This window comes from Ursus arctos, unplaced genomic scaffold, assembly GCF_023065955.2.
Source record: "Ursus arctos isolate Adak ecotype North America unplaced genomic scaffold, UrsArc2.0 scaffold_36, whole genome shotgun sequence".
Taxonomy (NCBI): Eukaryota; Metazoa; Chordata; class Mammalia; order Carnivora; family Ursidae; genus Ursus; species Ursus arctos.
Genome location: NW_026623050.1, coordinates 23,504,463 through 23,530,313, shown reverse-complemented (window position 1 = coordinate 23,530,313; position 25,851 = coordinate 23,504,463). Strand labels below are relative to the sequence as shown.

General features: G+C 35.9%; 1 protein-coding gene across 11 annotated transcripts in view; it reads right to left on the bottom strand.

Moving 5' to 3' along the window:
• The window catches only part of RNF111 (ring finger protein 111), a 113,190-nt gene that overhangs the window by 31,926 nt on the left and 55,413 nt on the right, over positions 1–25,851 (bottom strand). For 10 of the 11 annotated variants that reach the window (XM_048219685.2, XM_048219701.2, XM_048219708.2 and 7 more), the window contains exons 2-3: positions 15,017–15,915; positions 1,957–2,083 (exon numbers count right to left, since the gene is read on the bottom strand). In XM_048219685.2, coding sequence (XP_048075642.1) covers positions 1,957–2,083; positions 15,017–15,896 — 1,007 coding nt within the window. In that variant the 5' untranslated portion in view covers positions 15,897–15,915. Of the gene's footprint in view, positions 1–1,956; positions 2,084–15,016; positions 15,916–16,099; positions 25,131–25,851 lie in introns of those variants that run through there. The other variant, XM_057306276.1, reaches the window with a different exon arrangement.

The following is a 25,851-nucleotide window of genomic DNA, read 5'->3' as shown; positions in this document are numbered from 1 at the left end:
ACAATAAGGAAAATAAATATGGGTCATGAGCACTGTGTGTCTTTTCTAGGATCACTATCCATTACTATGGTAAATGCATCTGCTTGAGCATTAAGCACCTCCACAACAAAAAAGATCTCCAGTTCCACAAAGTCCTTCATTTCAGCAATCCCTGTAGCTCATAAAAACTGAGTGTTGTACCAAGCAGTATGCACAATCATAGGATAACTGTGACGCCTACCATGGAGTATCAACTTTCCTCAGAGCCTAGGAAAATCATTTAAAACTTAAAACAGATACACTACAGAGTGCTCTCTTCCATGCCATTAGAAGTTGCACTCCAGGGATGCCTGGGTGGCTCAGCAGGTTAAGCGTCTGCCTTCAGTTCAGGTCATGGTTCCAGGGTCCTGGGATCGAGCTCCACATCAGGCTCCCTGCTCACTGGAGAGCCTGCTTCTCCCTCTCCTCCCTGCTCATGTGCTCTCTCTCACTATCTCTGTCTCTCAAATAAATAAATAAAAACCTCAAAAAAAAAAAAAAATTGCACTCCAATGGGAAAGTACAAACGGAGAAGCACATTTCAGGTATGTTTATAACATGTTTCCAAAATAAAAAATTTTTTTAAATAAGTAACACAAATTAGAACACCATGAGCAAATGCATTTCTCAATTCATTCCAACACAAAAATTAAGGTTCATCCATAGATTAGTTTGGTCTACCAAATGGAATAAAGCAACATTTCACTGCTTCTCTCACCAGTATCTGTAATAATCTAATGCACAAGATGAACACTGTTACGGTTCTTTTTTCTTTCTTTCTTTCTTTCTTTCTTTCTTTCTTTCTTTCTTTTTGGTCGAAGTGATTGATAAAAGGGCAATGTCATTTCCAGTTATTTATCAAAAGAAATGAGAATTTTTCATTCATTTTTTAGTACAGGGCTTAGATGAAATTACTGAGTTAAGGACAACAACATTGTAAAAGTCTGTTCTATACCAGGTTGCCTATTATATCCCTATTATAATAGCACAAACTTCAATAATATCAAAGAGATCTTGAAACAGATTGTAACAAAAAAGAATACTTCAACATCAATACTCCTTATTTTTTTTCAACACTTTTAATTTTAGTGCCATCTCCAATATTTATGTTTTATTCACATCAAAATTTCAAAGAAGTTCATGAACTCTTTGAATCATAAAACAAAATTTTGGAAAGCCCTAAGTAAAATTACTGTTTATCTACAGTAACTACTCTTAACTCTCACTGTATACTTGCAGTACTAAAAAAAATACTGACTCCCAAGATTCTGGTTCTGCTCATCTGGGATATGATCCAGGGAACAATTTTATCTTTACTTTATAATCTTCCCAGGTGAGTCTAATGCAACCTGGTTTGAAAACCACTAACCTAGTATGTGCTCAAATGAAGTCTCAAAAAAAAAAAAACAAAACAAAACACACAGTAAAAGAATGTAAATATCCACAGGACAAATATGTTTAGATATTTATATTTAAAACTTCACACAGGGGTGCGTGGGTGGCTCAGTTGGTTAAGCCTCTGACTCTTGATTTCAGCGGCTCAGGTCACGATCTCAGGGTCCTGGGATCAACCCCCATATGGGGTTCTGTGCTCAGCACAGAGCCTGCTTCTCCCTCTCCCTCTGCTCCTCCCCACTACTTGCTCACTCGCACTCTCTCTCAAATAAATAAAATCTTATCAGGGCGCCTGGGTGGCACAGCGGTTAAGCGTCTGCCTTTGGCTCAGGGCGTGATCCCGGCGTTATGGGATCGAGCCCCACATCAGGCTCCTCTGCTATGAGCCTGCTTCTTCCTCTCCCACTCCCCCTGCTTGTGTTCCCTCTCTCGCTGGCTGTCTCTATCTCTGTCGAATAAATAAATAAAATCTTTATAAATAAATAAATAAAATCTTTAAAAAAAAAAACCTTCCCATATAAAACTAGGAGTTAACAATCATACCGATAGCTTTCTCCAACTGTTACAATCTCCACCTCACTGTCAGTCGAGGTAACGTTAATTTCTTCATTGGCAGTGACCTGGGGAGTGGAGGAAGCTTCTATCACCACAACATCTTCATCAATACTTCCTGGAAACAGAAATGAAAAATATTTTAAGCTGACAGACAAAAATTTTTTACTTTGACTTTGAAGGCTATGAAATTCATTATAAAAGTAAAAATCTTACCTGTCAAAACAAAAAAGTTTTTTTTTTTTAAACAGAGCTAAACACACATAGTGAAAATAGTACTTACTCTCTTAATCTGTGTCTTCATGTTTATTTCCTCTTTTATGATTTTTGTTTGTTCTTTACAACTTTTCGTGGTTTCCATATTTGTATTATCTTATATAGAAATATTAATCCTGTAATATCTAAAGGTATTAAGATCTTATATATCTATATTCCATAATAACCCTTTAATATCTAAAATAAAGATAGTACATTTGCTGTATGTTTTACCCAAGAGGTTGTTTTTTTGTTAAACAAGATATGCTATTCTTTTAAGAAATATAATTTTTGGTTTTAAACTATGAAATCTGTCTTTTTTTGTATATGTTCTTTTCTAAATTATTCTAAGTTTGGAAAGGGCATCCCTATTTGAGGATAGATACATGTATTTGGTTCAATGTGTTTCCTTAATTATTTACTTCATCTAAAACTAATTTTTGTTTATGGCATTAGGTAAGATTATAAATAGAATCCAGCCCTGTCTCTCCATGGCTAACTAGTCATCTCCAAACCATTTTACTGAAAAAATCCTTTCTTTCTTCCCATTAAATTTTGATAACTCCCTTAAATATTCTTACATGTTTTAGGTTATATTTTAATGCCATCTATTTATCCCCTTTGACAAAGATTCTTATATCAGGGTAATTCTATTTTTTTAAACAGCTTCTCTAAGGTGTAACTTTCACACACTTTAAAATTCGCATTGTGTCTCAAGGAGATATTACACACCCATGCTTATAGCCAAGAAGTAAAAACAATACAAATGTCCATCAGTGGATGAATAAACAAAATATTGTATATGCACAAAATGGAGTATGATTCAGCCTTAAAGAATAGAACTCCTACAACATGAACAAATCTTCAGGACATTATGCTATAAGTAAAATAACCCAGTCACAAAAAAACTTTAAAATACTGTATGATTCCACTTATATTTGGATCTAAAGCAGTCAAATGAATAAAGAAAGTACAGTGGTGGCTACTAGGGCTGAGAGGAGAGGGAAAAGGGAGTTATTTAATGAGTATGGAGTTTCAAACGGCAAGAGGAAAAAGTTCTGGAGATCTGTTTCACAACAATGTGGATACACTTAATACTACTGAAATGTACACTTAAAAATAGTTAACATGAAAAAAAATAAAAGTCATGTTCCATTTCTTCTCTTGCTATATTTTTCACAAACCTGGTACTGCATGTCTTCATTTTTTTAACCTTTTTAAAAACATTCCTCTCTGTTCATTACTATTACCTATCGATGTAAAGGTTTGCCAAGAGTTGTACAAGTCACGGTTTTTCTTCTTTTTCTTTTTACAAGTCATGTTTTTAATAAGAATTTTCCCATATAAATACTGAGAGCAAAAATTTCACCCATTTTAAGTGCACATTTCACTGGTTTTAGTGAATTTATAGAACATAACCATCACCTCAATCCAATTTTAGAACATTTCCAACACCCTTAAAAGATCCTGTGTGCCCTGTTTCAGTCAATCATTATATCTCCATGCCCATTCCTACACTCCTACAACTGACCTGAGTTGTCATTATGGATTGATTTGTATTCTCAAGAGTTCTATATTAACATGGAATCATAAATTATATACAATTTTGTGTCTGGATTTTTCATTCAGTGAAGTATTCATTCATGATATTTACTCACGTAGTTGTGTTTATCAATAGTTCATTCTTTTTTATTATTGAGTGGTATCCTATCATATGAACATGTCACAATTTGTTTATCCATACTTCTGTTGATGGACATCTGGATTTTTCTCTCTTTTGGCTATTACAAATAAAGCCTCTATGAACGTTAATCTGCTTGGGTTTCTCTCTCCCTCTGCTGATCACACAGAGGGAAGGGACAGAGAGAGGGAGAGGGAGGGGGGAGAGGGAGAGGGAGGGAGATGGAGAGGGAGAGAGGGAGAGGAAGAGAGAGAGAGAGGGAGGGAGAGAAGGAGAAAATCTCTAGGCAGCTCACCGCGGACCAAAGAGTCCAATGCGGGGCTCGATCACTCAACCCTGACATCATGACCTGAGCCAAAATCGTGAGTCGGGCGCTCAACCAACTGAGCCACCCAGGCTCCCCAACTTTTCATTTTCTTAATGGTGTCTTTTGAAGCATAAAAGTCTTAATTTTGATGAAATCCAAATTAGCAATTTCTTTTATGCATGATGCTTTTAGTGACATATTTAAGAAATCTCTGCCTAACAGAAAGTCACTGAGACTTTCTCCTACGCTTCTTCTAGAATTGTAGTTTAGCTCTTACATTTAGGTCTATGTTAATTTTTGTGTCTGACATGACATAAAAGGTCTAAATTAATCTCTTTTGCATGTGGATCTACAATTGTCCCAATAACATTTGTTGAAAAGACTAGAACCATTCTATTTTGATACCTAGTAGATGCAGGTTTTCCTAATTCTTTCGGATTTAAAATCAAGGGAAAAGGAAAGTTCTTGAGATTTGGACTGAACTGGCATTAAGCAACACTAATGAAGTCCTGACATCTCTATAAAATATATTTTTTCATCCAAGAATATACCTTGCCATCTACCAATATCTTTTACAAATCTCTAGAAAACCTGTAGGTTTGGTCTGATTATAAATGCTAATAAAGCTATATAATTTTCTTCATAGAGGCCAAATATACTCTTATTAAGATTATTCTCAGAGACTTTATCCTCCTTGTTGCTCTTCTAAATGAGCTCCCTTATTCTTATTTTCTCCTAGTATGTAAGTATACCATTAATACTGCATATGCATTTTTATCCAACTTTTACTGAACTCTTGCTTACCACAATGATAACAAACGGTTCAACTTTCTCATCACGGTGGAGTTACGCCATCTATTCCTTCACCCAAGGTGCCATTCTTTGGAAACGTCAAATTTCATCACTAATACACCTGTACATCATCAAACATCTGCACTATTTCAAAAGCTGGCCAGCATCTGGAGGAGGTACAAGCCCATGACAAAGATCTAGGATGTACTCTCTGATACTTCAAAGAGAAAAACAGAGCAGGCACCGGCAAATCAGAGTCAATGAAAGATGATCTGATTTGGAGAAAGTTATTTCTGAAGTAGTCTCTAAGTCCTAAAGACTACACACATAGACATATTGAGGTAGAATGTATTTTTAACAGACTAAATATATCTTATAGGCAGAGGGAAAAAATAGCACTTGAGTGTCTATTTAAAATAATATCCTAGATTCGGTTTCCAAATTGCTTTCCCAATTCTTCCTTCATAATCATGCACATGATGCAGCTTAAGGCAAGAGTACAAAAAGAATTGTATATTTAAAACTAAAAGCGTTACGCATATAAATAGATCATACATTTTTTTTAAATACTTCCCTTATTTTAACCCATCAACTGGACATTACCATTCTACATGGAGAAAAGTTACACCTGCATATAAACTTTATTAGTGATTTCTCTCCATGAACTATGTACGTGAAATTTCCTTAAAAGTCTGTAAAAAAATAACCAAACATTATAAACACCTTATAAACAAGCAAAACCTAACATAAATGTAACATTTTGAAGTTCCAGGGATAAGTGATACAGAGCTAACTTTGTTAATGCATTAAAATTCAATTTACATATTTTTTATGAATATGGATTGTATAACTAAAGGTTATATAAGTAACTGATACACTCTTATTCTATTGCTTAAGTATCATTTTCCTAAAAAGGAACTTTGCAAGCTTACCTTGAACATAATACTTGTAACTAATAATAATCACAGCAGGCAAGATTCAGACATCTATAACTTAGTGTTTTTTCTAGAATGATAATTATTTGAAACAAATTTTAAAGGAAACATTCCTAAAAGTATGAAGTTAAACCTCAATACCACTTAAAATCAGGAGAATAGGTCATTTCTTACTGGAACAGTTTTATTTTCACGCTTTCATGTTTCAAGGATATGTAACTTAAGTGTAGCTGAGACTTTGGAGTGATAGGACCCTAGGTGTTTTTAACTATTTCTTTTAAGATTACTTACGTTGCTTATACCTTTTACAACATAACGAGAAAAAGGGGAAAAAAATCATGAGAAAAATAACAGGTAACAGCCTGGAAAGAATGTAGGTACTTTAATACAGGTCCCAAAAATAATGGCTTCTCTGACAGAGTTCTTCATGAACTCAACAACCACTTCTATTCCCTGATAAGAGATCACAGATTCTCTTGGCAGCATCTGTAAGAAATTTCAAACGCTATACTCACCAATTACTTTGGGCCCTCTTTGTCTTGTCTGTCACGATGCTAATAATAAGAATAGCTTCCAATTTGTGGGCACATACTTTGTGCCATGTACAATATTCTGTGTGTCTAGCTCCATCAAGAAACTGAAACTTAGCAAGTTTAAATGACTTGTCAAATAGTAAGCAACACTGGGAATTCACATGTAATTTCAATTCTAAAGCTCATACTCTTTATATAAACTACATCTTGGTGCCATAAGTACTCAACATGCAGGTGCTAGTTACTATCAAAAGCAGAATCTTCCTGCTACCAGCTGCTTTTGCTACTGCTCCTGTCTTTTGCAGTAACAAACTTACTCAAGTTGTAGCAGCTCTGACTCCTCATTAGGATTCTTCCGTTGGGTATCTATCCAACAGAAATGAAAGCATATATATCCACAAAGATTTGTACTCAAATGTTCACAGTAGCCAAATACTGGAAACAATTCAATGTCAATCATCTGACAAATGGGTGAACAAAATAAATGTGGTATATCCATACAATGGAATACTATAAAAAACGAAATAATAAACAGACACTAATTACTGATATCTGCTATAACATGGATGAACCTCAAAAACATTACACTTATTGAAAAAAGCCAGACACAGAAGATCGCACATATATATTTCCATGAAATGCCCAGAAAAGGCAAGTCCTTAGAGACAGCAACAGATTAGGTTATGTGGGACTGAGGACTGGACAGCGATTAACTACAAACAAGCAGGAAGGATCTTTAGCAATTAACAGAAATGTTCTAAAACTGTATCATGGTAACTAATGGTTGCACAACTTTAAGTTTACTAAAAATCACTGAATCATATACTTAAAATGATGAACTTTATGGCAGGTAAATTATACCTCAATGAAGCTGTTTTCTTTAAGAAAAAAAAAGCTATAAAACATTCCCTGCTAAATACAAAACTAGACTTCAACAAATGAAAAGACATACCATATTCTGGAACAGGAATACCCAAAAATACTAAATATGTCAGTTCACCCTACTTTAGCCAACAATACAATCCCAGTAAGAATACCATCATGTGTCTCCCCACTACCACTATCCTCAGATAAACAAACTGGTAAGTTCACTTGGAAGAATAAACAGGAAAAAATAACCAAGAAAATATAAAAGTCTATAATTAGTGTGCTTCTAGTGTAAGCATAAACAGACCAATGGAACATAATGAAAACTCCAAATACGGGGCTACTGAGTGGCTCAGTCGGTTAAGCATCTGCCTTCAGCTCAGGTCATGATCCCAGGGTCCTGGGATTGAGCCCCGCATCAGGCTCCCTACTCAGCAGGGAATCTGCTTCTCCTTCTCCCTCTGCCTGTTGCTCCCCCTGCTTGTGCTCTTTCTCCCTCTATCAAATAAATAACTAAAATCTTCAAAAAAAAAAAAAAAAAAGAAAGAAAAGAAAAGAAAGAAAGAAAAGAAAAGAAAACTCCAAATAGGTCCAAATGCCTACAGAAATTTAACATATGACAAAGACAGTATCTTAAGTCAATAGGAGAAAGAAAATTTTTAATGATTTGTTTTGGGACAACCAGAAAGCCACATTAAAAAAAAAAATGGATCCATTCTTCATATTGTACATGAGGATAAACATCAAACAGATGTGTGCTTTAAATGTAAAAAAAGAAAAGAGAAGAAAAAGTAAATAATGCAAGGGCTAGGGGAGAAATGGGTTATTTCTCTTTCTCTTACAAACTTGGAGTGGGAAAAACTTTCCTAATTATGATTCAAAACCCAGAAACAATAAAGATAAAGGTCAATAAATGTTGACTAACCAAAAAAAAAAAAAAAGATTTGGCATGATTAAAAAGTGTAACAAAGTCAAAGAACTAATGACAAATTTGGGAGAAATGTGTTATTATATAGGATTTATGTCCCCAATATATATAAAGCACCTGAAAATGGACAGAAGAATAAAGACCAACATCCTGATTGTAAAACAGGCAAAAGATATGAAGAGATTGATCATGAGAAACAGAATGACCTTTTAAACATATGAAAAGGGGTGCCTGGGTGGCTCAGTTGGTTAACTGTCCAACTCTTGAGTTTGGCACAGGCCATGATCTCAGGGTGGTAGGATAGAGCCCAGTGCCGGGCTCTGGGCTCAGCGCAGAGTCTGCTTAGGATTCTCTCTTTCCCTCTCCCTTTGCCCCCCACCTGTTCACACTCTCTCCCTCTCTCTCTCTCAAAGAGCATGAGCGGGGGTGGGGGGCAGAGGGAGAGGGACAAGAGGGCTCCCTGCTGAGCAGGCAGCCTGACGTGGGGCTCGATCCCAGAACCCTGAGACCATGACCTGAGCTGAAGGCAGATGCTTAACCAACTGAGCCACCCAGCCGCCCCTAAATAAAATCTTTTGAAAAATAAAAAATAAACATATGAAAGATATGCAACACTATTTATTAAAAATTTTTAAAAATGCTGATGTATTATTTGTTACCTATCAGATGGACCAAAAAACCTATGATCTGATAATAAATTCTGTTGGAAAGGCTTTGAGAAAACACAAAATCTCAAATATTGCTGGTGGGCATCCAAAATGGTTATGATCCCCAAAGAGAAAAATTTGGACATATTTTTAAAATAATACTTATTCATTTATCTTTGGCCCAACAATCCTCTCCTAGAATTCTATTCAAAGATACGATGGCAAAAAATATGAAACAATATATACAAAAAGCTATTCATTGCAGTGCTGTTTTTAACAGCAAAAGGCTGCAAACTATTCATCAATAGATTGAAAAACCTTTGGTTTAACTATACAATGGAGTACTACAAAGCTGTAAAAAAAAATAGAAATAATTATATGTATATATATATATACACACATACTTTTATTCCTCTATAATCTCTATACCCTAACAATTCTATATATTGTTAGGTGAAAAATCAAGAGACACATTTTAAGAGAAGGAGAGAATAATATGCATATTTGTCTACATTTCTGAACAGAAGAAAGTTGGAATAACAAACCAAAATTTAAAAGTAATGAAAATACAGGGCCGCCTGGGTGGCTCAGTCGGTTAAGTGTCTACCTTCAGCTCAGGTCATGATCCCAGGAGCTCCCTGCTCAATAGGGAGTCTGCTTCTCCCTCTCCCTCTGCCGCTCCCCCTGCTTGTACTCTCTCTCTCTCAAATAAATAAAATTTTTAAAATTAATTAATTAATTGGTGGCATAACCTCACAGAAGACTGTCCAACAGCAAAAAGGAACCAAAAAAAACTTATACTTATTAGCATTACTGTTAGTAATTATAAGTATTTTCATTTGTATTCATTTATGAATGCTCATTTATGTATTTATAGTATGTACAGAATAAAGCAAAAAAAGCAATTGTTCAATTGTTAAGAATCAAGATTTTCAGGGCGCCTGGTGGCGCAGTTGTTAAGCGTCTGCCTTCGGCTCAGGGCGTGATCCCTGCGTTGTGGGATCGAGCCCCACATCAGGCTTCTCCACTAGGAGCCTGCTTCTTCCTCTCCCACTCTGCCTGCTTGTGTTCCCTCTCTCGCTGGCTGTCTCTGTCAAATAAATAAATAAAATCTTAAAAAAAAAAAAAAAGAATCAAGATTTTCGGGGCACCTGGGTGGCTCAGTTGTTAAGCATCTGCCTTCGGCTCAGGTCATGATCCCAGGGTCCTGAGATCGAGCCCCGCATCGGGCTCCCTGTTCTGCTAAGAGACTGCTTCTTCCTCTCCCACTCCCCCTGCTTGTGTTCCCTCTTGCTGGCTGTCTCTCTCTCTGTCAAATAAATAAATAAAATCTTAAAAAAAAAAAAAAAGAATCAAGATTTTCAATGTAAGAGCAAAGAGATCCAAATATAAAACAAAAGTTTACATAAAAATCCTAATCCTAAACTTTCAATGGAAATAGTCATATAAAATTAATGATTTATCTCTTTCTAAAATCTTTATATTCCTAATTTTATCCATTAAAAAAGCTGAAAGCAATAATATAACTCAGCAGAGTAACGAACACCATAATTCCCAGTCTATAACCTCTAAATACCACTTCTCAATAAAAGGAAATCAGCAGTACTTAAAAAAAAAAAAAAAGGTTGTTCTCCAGGTTTGAGGAAGGTAATGTAAAGTATGAATCTGGACCATCTTTTATCAGAGACCATCTTGTCAGAGACCACTAGGGTGGTATCAAAAGGATATAAACCCAATTTGAAGATGCTCCCACAGGCCACAGATGAAACTATTCAAGCATCAAAAAAATAAAAAGATTGCAGTTGATACTGTGCTAAAACCCATGAGTTCATAATGATACCCAAAAATAAAAAATATTGCTAGAGTACCGATTCATTCTGAAAAGTGGTAAATTAAGGTAAAGAATCAAGCGTTCATCTTGCCTTTCCTATATGGACTGCATTTCAGAATAAGCAATTAGTTGAGGAATTCTTTGTAGAAGAACCTCCATTAATAAATGTAAGCAGGATGACAGAATTAGAAAGTCAACACTTTGCCTAATTAAATAATGGACCCAGGCAAGGTCATCAAAGTTGTTGCTAACACATGAAATGCTGATGGGGGAACTTAAGGGTGGAAGGATCAGAATGACACCATCTGAACCCTCTCATCAACTTTAACAAGTGATGCAACAGGAAGTACACAGCACCACCAAGGAAGTGTTGCTAAACTGAACTTGAATCAAATCAAGCTTTTAGATCTAACTACCAGTTTGCAGGATATGTAGTATACAAAACAAATTAAATGGTATGATGTCTAGAAATCGTTCTGAAATTCTCTAGAAAAAAAAAAGTGAGGGAAATAAGAATGGCAGGGTGTTGAAACTGAAGCTAGATTACGTAGGTATACTGCTATTTTTATGTGTGAACATTTCCATATAAAAATAACAACAACAAAAACTTCTATCAGTGCTATTTTTGGAAAAGGAGGAAAAAGAAATATTCACAAATATAATTCTTAATATTAGGACTTTACAATTCCACAGTTTATCTTAAAGGTTATCTTTTAAAGTTTTTAAACTTTTAAACTTTTAAAACACCTAAGTCAATACAGTAGGGACTGCACTTGGAAAATCTGAATATATACCTGCTGTATATTATTTTTTAAGCTGTAAATAAAAACACACAGTCACTGAATTAAAAAACAATAACAACTGGGAAATGAGGATTTCCCAGTGCTAATATAAGGACTACATAAGATAAAAATTTAAGCAGCAATTCAGATAAGGTACAGTGAATAGATCACAGAAATATGTCACTAAAATTAACACCTACTCTCAAACTTAGCTTCTACTAAGTTGTTTTAAAGTATCTGAAGTTCTTGGCAAATATTATCAGGAACAAAACTGGATGTATAAATTCTCAACTTAACTGGCAACTAACAACCCAAGTTACATATCATTTTGGCTTTCCAGGCCTGAATAAGAGAGCCATAATAAATTTAAAACACAATTAATAAGGATGAGGCAAATAGGGATTTTGCAGAAATCTACTGATTACAACAAATGAACTAATGTTTGTTATACAATGTTAAAGTACTGACTTAATTCATTCTTAGGTGATTTGGTAAAACCAGTTAATTACATACAACTACTATATCTTAGACAGTTTGAAGATATAACAAAATACTTAACATGTCAAACATTGTTTCCATCAGTTCACTACAGCAACAGTCAGTAAGTGTTGATGGCTAATGTGTGAAAAAGTTGTCCTAGCAGCTCCAGAGTAACTAATACCCATCCATATAAATCATATCAATAAGGTATAATAGATACACCTAATTAAAATTTGAGATATTCAAACCCTCTCCTAATTCCCAACTCACACTAAAGCATACTGGAATTGGAGTCAGAAAGCCGGCACTAAAAATACATCTAGAAGGAAAACCCATCTCTTAAGAATCTAAGGAAGTCAATTTTTGAGAGCTGAAATTTCTTGATAATAAAGCAATGTCCCATAAATATTTCAATTTAACTTTTTGAATATAAATCATTCTAAAATAGTTTTCCAAATGTTTCACCTGTAATATGAAGGTGATGATACCAGAATATACCTCCTAAGAGTGTTGGGAGGATGAAATGAGAATACATATGAACACTCAGAACATTACCAGCACAGAGTAAAAACTCAAAACGTGCTAGGTATTTTTATTATCATCACGACATCATCTACTGTTGGGTGGTAAAGGAACTTGATGCAAATTTCTTGGAGGGCATTCTGGTAACAATAGCTAGCAATTTTTTAAATGTAACTTCCTATATGCTTTTAGAAATTATTCCTTAAGATATGCTTGCTTAGGTGTGCAAAACTGCATGTACAAGGCTGTTCAATGCAGTAAATATTCATCAACAAAACCGGGCTAAATAAATTATGGAACATCTATACAAAGGAAGTACTATGCAACCATTTTTTTTTAAATGAGGACAGAATTATACACACTAATATTTTAAAAACCCACATTATTTATTAACCCTTATATACATTCCACATAGGAGAGAAGCAACTGCTAACTGACTACTTCTGGGTAATAAAACTGGGACCTAACAAGAAGTGGTAATCTTTTATTTTTTATTTTAAACATTCTTGGTACTTTTAAAATTGCACACTATGTGAACGTTACTCTTAAACCATTATTTTAAAAAAACAAACAAATTAGTTTAAAACAAAACACTGGTCTAAAAACCAGAAAAAGGGGGTGCCTGGGTGGCTCTGTCAGTTAAGCGTCTGCCTTTGGCTCAAGTCATGATCCCAAGATCCTTGGATCAAGCCCCGGGTCAGGCTCCCCGCTCAGTGGGGAGTCTGCTTCTCCCTCTACCCCTCCCCCTGCTTGTGCACTCTCACTCTCTCTCAAATAAATAAAATCTTTTTTATTTTAGTATTATTATTTTTTTATTTGACAGAGAGAGACACAGCAAGAGAGGGAACACAAGCAGGGGGAGTGGGAGAGGGAGAAGCAGGCTTCCCACTGAGCAGGGAGCCCAATGCGGGGCTCAATCCCAGGACACTGGGATCATGACCTGAGCTGAAGGCAGACGCTTAACGACTGAGCCACCCAGGTGCCCCAAATAAATAAAATCTTTTTAAAAAGATTAAAAAACAAAAAATAAAAACCACCAAAAAAAATCCAAAGAATTTGTTTCAACATTTGGGATTTGTTTTTCCAGAGACAAACATTACTCTTAAATCGCTGAAAATATTATGTAGTTGAAATAATGCAATTCTTCCACATGGTACACTATTAAATAAGATTTTTAAATGAATTACAGAGTTTGCATTTATCTTGAATACTTGAGAGTATACAAACTCCCTTCTTCCTAGAAACAGACACTGATATGACCTACATAACCTCTATTCTCATGCCTCCTACAGATACCAGCTCCTTGGAACCTCTGCTTCACATCATCAACCATCTACCTCATTAATTTCAAGCAGAAATTGGGCTCTGCTGCTCCCTCTTCCCCAAACACGTCTTCAGTCTAACCGCCTGAGGAAAATGTGAAATGTGGCAACTAAGCAAGACAATTCCTATTCTCACCTCCCTGCTTCTCAAGAAACCTCACAGAAGGTTGCTGTTACCGCCTCCCAGTTACAGGTGATCTCAATGAACTCTTTAAAACAAATATTTGGGTAGGTTTAAAAAAATAAACTGATCATGATGGCTAAGACTAAAGATCAAAATTACCGGTTTTGGGGTTCTGGCAAATAAAGAAAAATAAAAATGGAAGAGGAAAGGGAGCCTTGGAAAAGGAAGTAACCCATACAGAAGGAGAAAAACGAGAGGGGGAAATGGCATATTGGCACAATAGATTAGCAGGCTCCACCCTTGACAAGCAGGACATCAGGCAAAGACTGGGAGACCTCTGTGTCAGTATTAAAAACCTTGATCACAGCCCTTAAAAAAGCTCTCCTTATCCCCCATTCGCAAGAAAGTATTCTTTCCCCTCAGCTCAGACATTACTCCTCAATGCTCACTTCAAAAATATCCCTTAAATTCAGCAAACCGCAAAAATGGTAATATATGGAACATACTTATACTTCAGAGACTGCACCTAATTTTATTCTAGTTAAATATAATATTTACCGTGAGGAGGGGAGAGTGCACTCAAGCTAATCCTCTATCAATTCAGTTTTAACCGATTAATCATGTGCTCTGTCAGTGTCATGAGCACTGTCAGGACTAAAAGTTTGTGTTCTAGTATTAGAATAAAAGCATCTCTCAAATACTTGAAATTATTTTTCAGTTATAAAGATCATGACAAAGTAGCAATAAGAATAGAGTACTTAAAGGGAAAATGATATTAAGTATTTTAGTGTTCTTATTGTGGTTGAATGTGAAAGAAATCCATCACAGAGCTATCGAAAAAGTATAAAATTAAAAAATTTGATCTTAGAATTGGAGTCATGGTTTAATACTACAGTTGGCAATTTATTTATATGGCTTAAAAAATAAAAGTTAATTGAGCCTCATATTTCCTCTAAAAGCAATGAAATTGCTAACATGTAGAAGAAAATTCAGCACAAACACAATGCAAGAACTTCCACGTTTTGCTTAACTTAAACATTTTTACCTGAGGGAACAGTTGGATTGTTTTGGTGGTTTTCACTGGTAGAAACAAACAAATCTTCTTCTCCTTCAGTTGATGAGCTGGAAGAGGATTCGCTGCTGAGGTCATTCTCACTGGAACTACTAGAAGTGGGGAGCAATGCATATTTTCTTCGGGCTAACACTTCTCGTTTTTTTCTCTGCATTAATATCCTCTCTTTTTGTTTCTGTGTCCTCTGTGAGGAATTGTTTTTTACAAATCTCTTTCTGCATGGAAGTCTCCTTAATGAGCTGCTATGAAAACAGGGTCTTTTCATTAACAATCCTGAAACAGATTCTGTCTCTGTCCGAGGCCACTTCTGGGACCGTGCACTATGAGTTCTACTTTTAGCACTCAAAATTGCCTGGGAATGTCTTACAGAGACTTCTTTATCCTCATCCGAAGTCACAGTATCAGAATCTCCAAAATGCAGACTAGATGAAGGAGAAGAAAGACAATCACTAAAAGAGGAATCATTATCTTCATCGCTTGGTGTTTCTAGGTGTTGCCTCAATCCTAATATTCCCTGGTTCTCTTTAACACAATTTTGCATGTAAGAAGGGCCAGCCTGCTGGCTTTTGCGTTTTTTCCTCACAACAACACTTTTTTCTTGCTCTTGTTGGTTACCATTCATGTCCTTCTCTTGTTTTTGAGAATCATCACACAAATGAGAGAATTCATTCCCCACTTTACTGTTAATCATCTCAACTCCCGCAGGAAAACTTTTGGCTGCCCCAATGGGCTCTGGATGCAAGAGGATCCCTTTCAGACTCTCCTGTGTCTTTGGCGCATCAGAAGGAATCTCACTCTTCATATCCACTTCTAAGGTATATAGCTTGTTATATTCAGGAGTCCATTGAGACATGGGAAACTTTAAGGAAGGCCTAGAAGACACAATCAGAGATTTAAAAGAATGTTAATGTGTTTTTTATAACACTAACTGAAGAGTTTCAGATTCCACTGAGAACACTGCAGTAACAGAAAACTGCCTTTTCCTGATATACGAGGATATAAAATGGCTGTAACAAGTCATTTTACTGTTTTTTAAAACATTTTTCTCTGGGGCACCTGGGTGGCTCAGTCGTTAAGTGTCTGCCTTCGGCTCAGGGCGTGATCCCGGCATTCTAGGATCGAGCCCCACATCGGGCTCCTACGCTGGAAGCCTGCTTCTTCCTCTCCCACTCCCTCTGCTTGTGTTCCCTCTCTCGCTGGCTGGCTGTCTCTCTGCCAAATAAATAAATAAAATCTTTAAAAAAAAATTTTTTTTTCCTCTTATACCTCTACCACATACCCCATTTTTAGAAATATAGTGAAGATCATAGAACATAAGCCTACTTGAAAACTTCTATTAACCCAAAACTTACCTTGTTTTATTATCTTTCTACCTTCAGCAACATAACATATTTGGTTAAAATCTAACAATTTCTTCAAAACCTATTACAGTAAAATAGATTAAAGGACTAGAATTCAAAAGACTTTGATTAGTCAACGTTTCTCTCCTATCCTAAAAGTGGTAATTAAATATTTTTGTACATCTAGATGGTTACTGTATTAGACAGATTGCTATAAATAATGAACTAGTATAAATATAGCTTCTCTCTTCCATGGTTCTTTCTTCGTACTATTCTACTCTCTGATGAGAATATAAACTCCCTGATAGACAAAATATACAATTACTGCATTTCACAAAGTTTTAGATTCATGAAGAAAGACTCCAGCCAAGACTGTGAGTTGCTGAAGATCAGTCGGTTAAAGCAGCACAGCAGAACATAAAACCGAATTTCCTGTAACTAATCTAAGGGTATCTGAATCACTCTATCTTTGAAATTAGGGGCTGCTGAACAAGGGGATTTGAAATTAATGCATCTACATCAATGCAATGTACACACGAGTATGGTAATAACATAAAAGTAATAAATATCACGACTAAAAATGGAACGTATTTATTAGAAAGGCAGTTAATGTGAAAGTGCAAAATATGATTAAATAATGCTGAGATTTTTAACTTCAGTTTTTATTGAAGTATAACAGACACACATATTCTAAATTTATAGCTCGATAAATTCTCACAAAGTGAACATATCTAATGTAACCTACAAGATCACAAAACATAAGATAACCAGCACCCTAGAAATCCCCTTCCAGTCACTCCAACTATTGGAAGTTGTAATCACTATCCTAACTTCTAAGACTACGGATTAGTTTTGTATTTAACATGCACTTTTAAACCACTTCCTAAAAAGAGGATAAAAAGATATTTGGTAGCAAGTCTTTTCCTTCTCCACAAATGACATTTATAGGAATATACAACCTCATAGGTCTCCCACTTTTAGTGCATAACTATTATCAGAACAGATGACAGCAATTTAAAAAAAAAATGAAACAGCCTATTTCTTTCTTTTCTTTTCTTTTCTTTTTTTTTGAGTAGGCTCCATGCCCAACATGGGGCCCAAACTCACAACCCTAAGATCAAGAGTCACACGTTCCACTGACTGAGCCAGCCAGCCAGCCAGCCACCCGAGAAACAGCCTATTTCTATACAAAGCCATCAAAATCTCTATCTTCTATAATTCTTATTTACAAGGATAGGCAGTGCTGTATCCAAAATCAGCCATCAAGCCCTGTCTGGAGTTCAGCAGGATCAGTAGTAAAGGAGGAACATAAAGATGGCTGAACACGTGGGCACAGCAACGAGCAAACTACAAAAGGCAACAAATCAGACAAGGATCACCATAATTAAATGTAAGAAAACATAAATCACAACAATAAGGTATGGATACATGTGACTTAAGATTCAAGGGGCGGCCCACTAACATGGCTACAATAAAAAAATAGATAATAACAAGTGTTGGCAAGGATATAAATAGGGTGGAATCTTCATACATTGCTGGTGGGAATATAAAATGGTGTGGCCACTTTGGAATGTAAAATTGTGTAGCCACAATATTCATAGTACCATTAGTCATAACAGCCCAAAAGTACAAACAATACAAATGTCCATCAACTGATGAATAAATAAATCCATACCATGGTTGCTCATTAATCAAAAGAAATGAAATATTATTTCATACTATATGACCTCAAAAAACGCTACACTAAGTAAAAGAAACCAGTCACAAGACCACATTTTGTAAGATTCCTTTTGTAAGAAAAGTCCAGAACAGGCAATGCTATAGTGATAGAAGGTAGATTAGTGATTGCCTGGGACAGGAGAATAACAGGAGAACTGAGATGTGATGGACAAAGTGTTTCAGATTTATTTTCAGTGAACTGAAGATGTTTTAAAACTGATTGTGGTGATAGTGAATCAACTCTGAATATTCTAAAAACCACTGATGTATACACTTAAAAAGGGAGTGTTGTAATGGTATGTGAATTATATCTCCATAAAGCTGCTGCCAAAAAGTCAAGAGAGAAAGTATCCAGATTTCTGGGCATCAGATAATTATGGACCCCTCTTCGATCTCATTAAAGAGTCATGTCATTTGGAAAAATCTGGGGATCTTTCAGAAGTCTATGTCTCCCAGGAGTTGTGATGAGCTGGATCCCTGAAGAAATAAACTTTATATGCTGAAGAAAAAAACTGCTTCAGACTCCTCACCCTTAATTACTAAGTCACCCCTCTAGGTCCTGGTAATGGAGATCCTGAGAGGCAATGAAAACTTGCCAAAAGGACAGATCAATTCTGAGAACAGGAATCCATAAGTGAATTTACAAAGAAGTGATTCATAGCATAATTTCCTAAACTCAATTTCTTTTCCATTAGTTTATGCCCCAAAGCCAAAACAATGAAGTCTTTATGGTTAACTCTGCTCTGGGTTTTGGTGAATTTTTTCTGCCTAGCTGGAGGCAGGGAGGGAATAAGGTATAGATGGTAGGTATATGGTGTGGTACATGGTGTGTTTGCACACCAGTAACTGTTCCCTGAGTTATCATGTCAAGCAGTCATCAAATGCAAAATTAACATCCCATATTACCTGAGCTATTCCCACCAAGGGAGTATTCTAATTCATGCTTTTATTTTGAACTGAGAAAAAGAAGAGAAGTTCGTGAAAATAAATAAATACCAGTACTGCATTTTTTTTAACTAAAAAAGCAGCAAAACTAACACAAAGGATCAATAAATAACGTTCCAACCTATTGGTATTTGATGAAATTATAATCTAGTCTTTGATTTCTATAAAAATTATTGGCTGATCTAATTTACAAAGGAGGTTAAATATGTACCTGATATATCTTAATTCCTTAGCCACATTAGGACTAGTCTGCTATTATACACTACTCCAATACTGAATCCACAAGACTAGTCACTCCTTGTACTGGTTTGATTCAATCATTTTATTGCTGTGTCATGACAGCAGCATACCAATTACTCCTGATATGAGTGTAGTACCTAGTAGTAAACCTTGCATGAAAAAAAGCACAATAAAAATGTTAACTTTCAAAACTAAAAATTAGGGTTAGGATTTGGCAATTTACATCATAAATTAAATTTACATGAGCATAAGGGGGAAGGGTAAAAACTCAGTAAGATTACGGACACAACTTTGAGGAACTCTACCTCTAAACTGAGATATGGTTTAGAAACAGTCATTATTATTGGTATGAATGACTTTTACAACCAATGATAAATATAAGTACTGTTAAGTTTAAATCGAAATTTGATGATTTTACAGAGCTTTAAAGGAACAAGATTTTTTAAAAAGATCCAAAAGATGACTTTCTATTTTTCTATAAAAGTTTTAAAGATTATCAGAAAATGAACTAGAAATATGTCCACTGTTTATCTACTTTCTTCATATGGAAACAAATATTTGTACCACAGAGATACTACTTAGGACATGTTTTGAATTTTTAATTCTCTTTTACTGATATTTATTTTACTATGTGCCAGTTCAAGAATATGAAATCAAGAACCTGACAGTATACTCTCTCCTACAACCTAAATGCTTAATAACTACCACTACTTATAGCTAAATAGTATGGACAATATGGTTTGTTACATATTTTGAACAGTCAAAATTTCATTAGCAAGAAAAATATTTCAGCCCAACAGGCATCATTCTGGGCTTATAACTACATTAGCAAAATGTCCAAAATAAACTAAATTTCTTAAAGAGAGAATTCTGCTCTTACAGGTAGGAGCACACAATCTAATAATATACTCAATTATGAAAAGGAATAAGGGAACCTTGATAAACTTATTAGCAAATAAAAACTTGCAGACTGATACCTGACAGAAAGGTGAAGTTATAGTCAGGATAACTATTGTGAGACTGCCAAATTCAACTTCTTTTAGGGTGCTAGATGTAATAAAAATGTGAAAAAAGATCAATGATCAAGGCAACCTCACCTAAATAGACAATAACGTTCAGAAGATAGACTGTTAGCTATCAAATGATTCATCTGAATTCTTGTTGACCAAGGGCATCAGGATGAAATAAACAATTACAGATAATTCACTTGAGGTTCTACAACAGACATTTATAATGTCATCAGAGTACAGAAGAAAATGGGATAATGTAAAAAACTTCCAGGATAAAATTCACAGAACACTAAAAACTGCATTTACTGAATCAACAGTTCCAGCAGGTCCACTAGGGTATGCGTCAGGGGCTACATGAGACACTGACCCATATACTGACATAATAAAGTAAAATCGTAGTTCTAACCCTCAAAGAATTCAGACTGAGGAGAAAGAGAAATACAGATTATGAAACACCAGAAGGAAGACACTGCAAGGACACTCAGATATTAGAGAAGGAATCCATAATTTGAAGGATAAATAAGAGTCAGGAAAGGGAATAATGGCGTAGTGGGGGATAGAAGAGGCAGGCCATTCTAAAATGTAAGACGAGGGGTATACCTTGAAAAATCTTAAACTAGAAAGTTATATCATTATAGTTGCACTTCAGTTGGACCATCTGATAATATGAAAAAGGGACTGAAGGGCCAAAACTGGAAACTTTTAGAAAAAAACAGTAAAGAAGCTACTGCTATAGAAAATGAGGAAAATACATGGATAGACAAATAAGGGACTGTTGATTAGAACGGGAAAGCACAAAATCCAGAGATAATGAAAGAATTACCAGGAGTTTGTTAACCTTTGGATAGGAAACATCCAGAGCCAGCATACTAGTCCAAATGATCATAATCTTCTGCCTGTACTATTGCAACAGACTCTAATTGTATTCTTATTTCCACCAACAATTCATTTCTACATAGCAACTTGGGTGTATCCTAAGAATATAAACCAAATATTACACCCTTGCTCAAATTTTTCCAGTGGTTTCCAAATGTCTCAAAAACAAAATCCAAACTCTTTACCACAGCTTGTATGACCCTTTATCATCTAATGCCCATCTATTTCTCTTACCACCTCACCTCTTTATTCACTAGACTGCAACCAAATTGGCCACCTTTCTGGCTGTTCTTTGAACATGGCAAGCTTTCTCTGCACCTGTGCTTTGCGTTCCCCATACCTACCATGCTTTTCCCAAAGATTTTTGAAAGGCTAACTACCTTCTGCTCACCATGTGGGTCTTGCTTTCAATGTCACCACTTGGGCGCCTGGGTGGCTCAATCAGTTAAGCATCTGCCTTCGGCTCAGGTCATGATCCCAGGGTCTTGGGATCAAGCCCCACATCGGGGTCCCTACTCAGTGGGGAGTCTGCTTCTCCCTCTGCCCCTACTGCCTGCCCACGCTTTCTCTCTTTCTCTCACTCTCGCTAAAAAATAAATAAAATCTTAAAAAATAAAAAAATTTTTTTAAAAATGTCACCTTTGGCCAGGTCTTCTCTGACTGCTCTGGGGCAGCCATGAGAATGTGCCCTGCAGACCTCCAACTATACAAAGCTTAACTGATGAAGAGCCCCAACTGTTGTGTTCTGAAATCCATTACCGCATTTACCTGAAGTCACATTTCCCACAGGCTGCTCCTGGCCAATGACATTATAACAGGGAAACTAAGTTAGGCCTGTCCCTTAGAGACACAGAACTCCTTTATAGCTGACTTTGGTTTTAGGACTCCTTGCTGAAACTTCCTAAGACCCAACTTTTTCTTTCCTCTCTCCTTCACTCAGGGTTAGGCCTGCCTTGCAGTCCGACAACTCTGTCTTCTCCAGTTCTCCTCCTCATTTCCTCTTGTAGGTACTTCCCCCTAATAAAATCCTTGCACATTGTGCAATGAGGAAAATACCAATAAAGTGAAAAGCCAACCCACAGAATAGAAGAAAATATCCACAAATCATATATCTGATAAGATATCTGATGAGGGTTGATATCCAGAATATATAGAGAACTGCTAGAACTCAACAACAAAAAAAACCCAATTAAAAATGGACAAAGGAACTAAATAATCACTTCTCCAAAGAAGATATGCGAACAGCCAACAGGAACATAAAAAGAAGGGTGCCTGGGTGGCTCAGTCAGTGATGGAAGTTAGTGTTAAATGAATACAGAATTTCAGTTGGGAAAGATAAAAATGTTCTGGATATGAATGGTGGTGATGGCTGCACAACAATGTGAATATAATATTAAATATTAAATATAATATTTAATGCCAAACCACACTCTTACACATGGTTAAAATAGTAAACTTTATATGATGTATATTTTACAACCAAAAAAAAAAAATTCCTTGCACATTTAATCCTGTTGTGACATCTGTTTCTCAGAGAACCTGGACTAACACACACGCATTTAAAGAACCAACTTCTTTTCTCCATCTCTCAATATCACATCCTGATTTTTGTAAAGTCCTTGACTTGCCAATAACTGAAATCTCTTTAGCCTATTTTTACTGTATATGGTATGGGTTCCCTCACTAAAATTCAAGTTCCAAGAAAGCAGGAACCTTATCTGCCCTATTCACGGCCTGATCTCTAGTAACTAAAACTTAACTGGCACATAATAGGCACTCAATGAATACTTTTTATTGCATTGATCAGTAAAACAATAAATGGGTAAAATTAAAAAATGACTGCTATATTTCTGGCTGAGTAACTAAGAATTATGGTGATGTCAATCACTAAGACAAGAAAGAAAGGAAAATATAAAGAATGACAGTAATAGTAACAAAATTATGTAAGAATAATAATGTCTAAGACTTCTTGAACATTTAACATAACCCCATTTTCAGTTACAACAGCTCTAGAACCACAGAAGACATAAAAAAAAATATATTTTATACTTGGGGGTCCAACCAGCCCTTGAAACAGAAAAACATCGCAAAAGAGAATAAGGAACCAAGAGATTTTCTACTCCATAAAATTGGTAACCTGACCTACATGCTGCTTCTTGATTCATAGTAAATATTAAATAGGAAAGTGGTTGCATCTTCCAGAAAGTCTATAGAGACCACTTTCATGTTTCTAAGAGTATCAAGGTCCAACGTTAAAAAATACATCTTCAAACCAGAGAATTGTGGCTGGATTCAGCTCACAGACATATTTTCTTTGCCTTGAACAATTCAGAAACAAAACAAAACAGAAACAAAACTGATGGTTAGTTCTCAATATCAAGGGGGAAAAAAAGCTTTCTTCACTATATAACATTGTTCTGGAATGGGCTAGTCAAGTCATTCAAACAAGAGAATGGACATAAAAAAAAGGAGGTGATTTTTGGTCATTAGTTGCAGATGACATCAACAGATAAGATTGACAAAAAACCTGGGAACACTACCATGGGCAAGTTATATGTGTATTTACCACAATAATTCTCTAGAATCAATGACTTTCCTTTAAACAAAGAGTGGCTAATTAGAAAATACTACAGAAAAAAAATATATATCACTCACAGTAGAGGTGAAAAGATTTAATACCCAGTATAACATTTACCAAGAGACACACAATACTTATATGAAAACAATTATTACTATGGCAGTTTTGCAAAAATTATTGGGAAATTTAATGTGACTCCAAAATACTAGCAAATTTTTAAGATTATAAAAAGACGGAGGGGTGTCTGGGTGGCTCAGTTGGTTACGCATCTGACTTAGGCTCAGCTCATGATCTCAGGGTCCTGGGATCAAGCCCCATGGTGGGCTCCCTGCTCAGTGGGGAGTCTGCTTGTCTCCCTCTCTTTCTGTCCCTACTCCCACCCCTACTTGTGTGCACTCGCTCTCTCAAAAAAATAAAATCTTAAAACAAAGGAAACTAGCATTCTAGTTCTCTTAATCTTCAAAGATTCTCTGTCATCCATAGTCCACCAGACATACAGATCCGTTCACAGTTCTGTATTAAACAGCTCAGAATTTCTTACTTCTCTCAGCACCAAAGGAAAATCTTGTTATCATCTGGGTAAAGAGGTGGTAGGACAAGGAGTCTCACTGGATGGGTCTATATGCTAATATAATGGGGACTGCCATATTATTTGCTAGAGTCACATGGTCAGGCTTATGGTTGCATTTAAAAGTCACTGAATTTTAGAATGATTTACATGGAGAGTGAAGAGATTTAGGGACCTAAATCCAAAGATGTTCACTCTGCTCCTTAACCTAAACAGATATCCATAAAAACAAGAACTTGAGAGGAACTAGACATGAGATACCCACATGAGGAGATTCAGGGACATCCTCCATTCCATGTTGCTCTGGATATTATTGCTCATGATACTAAAAGGAATTGAAGTGTATAGTACAACGGAGTTTAGAACTTTCAGACTCTGGGGCTCTGGGTGGCACAGCGGTTAAGCGTCTGCCTTCGGCTCAGGGCGTGATCCCGGCGTTATGGGATCAAGCCCCACATCAGACTCCTCTGCTATAAGCCTGCTTCTTCCTCTCCCACTCCCCCTGCTTGTGTTCTCTCTCTCGCCAGCTGTCTCTATCTCTGTCTAATAAATAAAATCCTTAAAAAAAAAAAAAAAAAAAAAAAGAACTATCAGACTCGGAAAGCTACCTAAAGAGAGGTATGCCCAGGATCACGATCTCCTCTGAAAGAGTAAAGGGGAACTAAGAAGCACAGACAGCACCATGTGTACATTTAGAGACTTTCACATGGATTGCCTATCTCAGCTAAGGCTTACTCTGTGAACAAAGTTTTTGTCCCCCCAACTACAAACTTGACTTCAAATAACTTAGGGAGGAGAACCAGCTGACTGACCAACCCACCAAGAAGATGACTGTAAAACTAAAAAGTCTTACAAAATATTGTCAAAATATGCTGGAAAGCTAGAGAAAATGAGGCATTACAATTTAAAAAAAGCTAGCATATCTAAGAACTCGGAAAAAACATTATGAAAAAAAGGATACTGAATGACAAACAGAGAAGGTGATTTTCCATGTTTAAGTGGGATCACTGACAAAAAATAAGCAAAAGTAAATGTTATTCATTTGTGTACTAAAAAGATCTGGGTTCAAGTCTTGACTCTTCCCTGACTAGCTTTGTCACCTTGGGCAGATTACTTCAACTCTCTAAGCCTGTTCCTTGTCTATAAAATTAGGATACTAGTGTCTATCTCATAAAATTGCTTGAAGGGTTAAATAAGAGTACCTAGCAGAGTACCTGGCATAATGCCTCTTATCATTAATTCCTTTTCTAGAGGAGAAATTACACAGATAAGAAATATGATTTTTAAGACCTTCCCTTATACCTAGAAACAGATGAAATCCTCAGAGTCAACAAAGGGCATACAACCAACTGTTACTACAAAACCTTAAAGTATAATAACAGAGGACTAATTTTCTTTGTCACAAAATCCATAAAAACAAATAATTCTACAGATTCTCCCCTACTATGGAGGATTTCTAATACTAGACATTTTACTTTTGGAAAAAGATAAATCTCTCTCAAATAATAGGTTTCTATTACTCAAAGAACCTA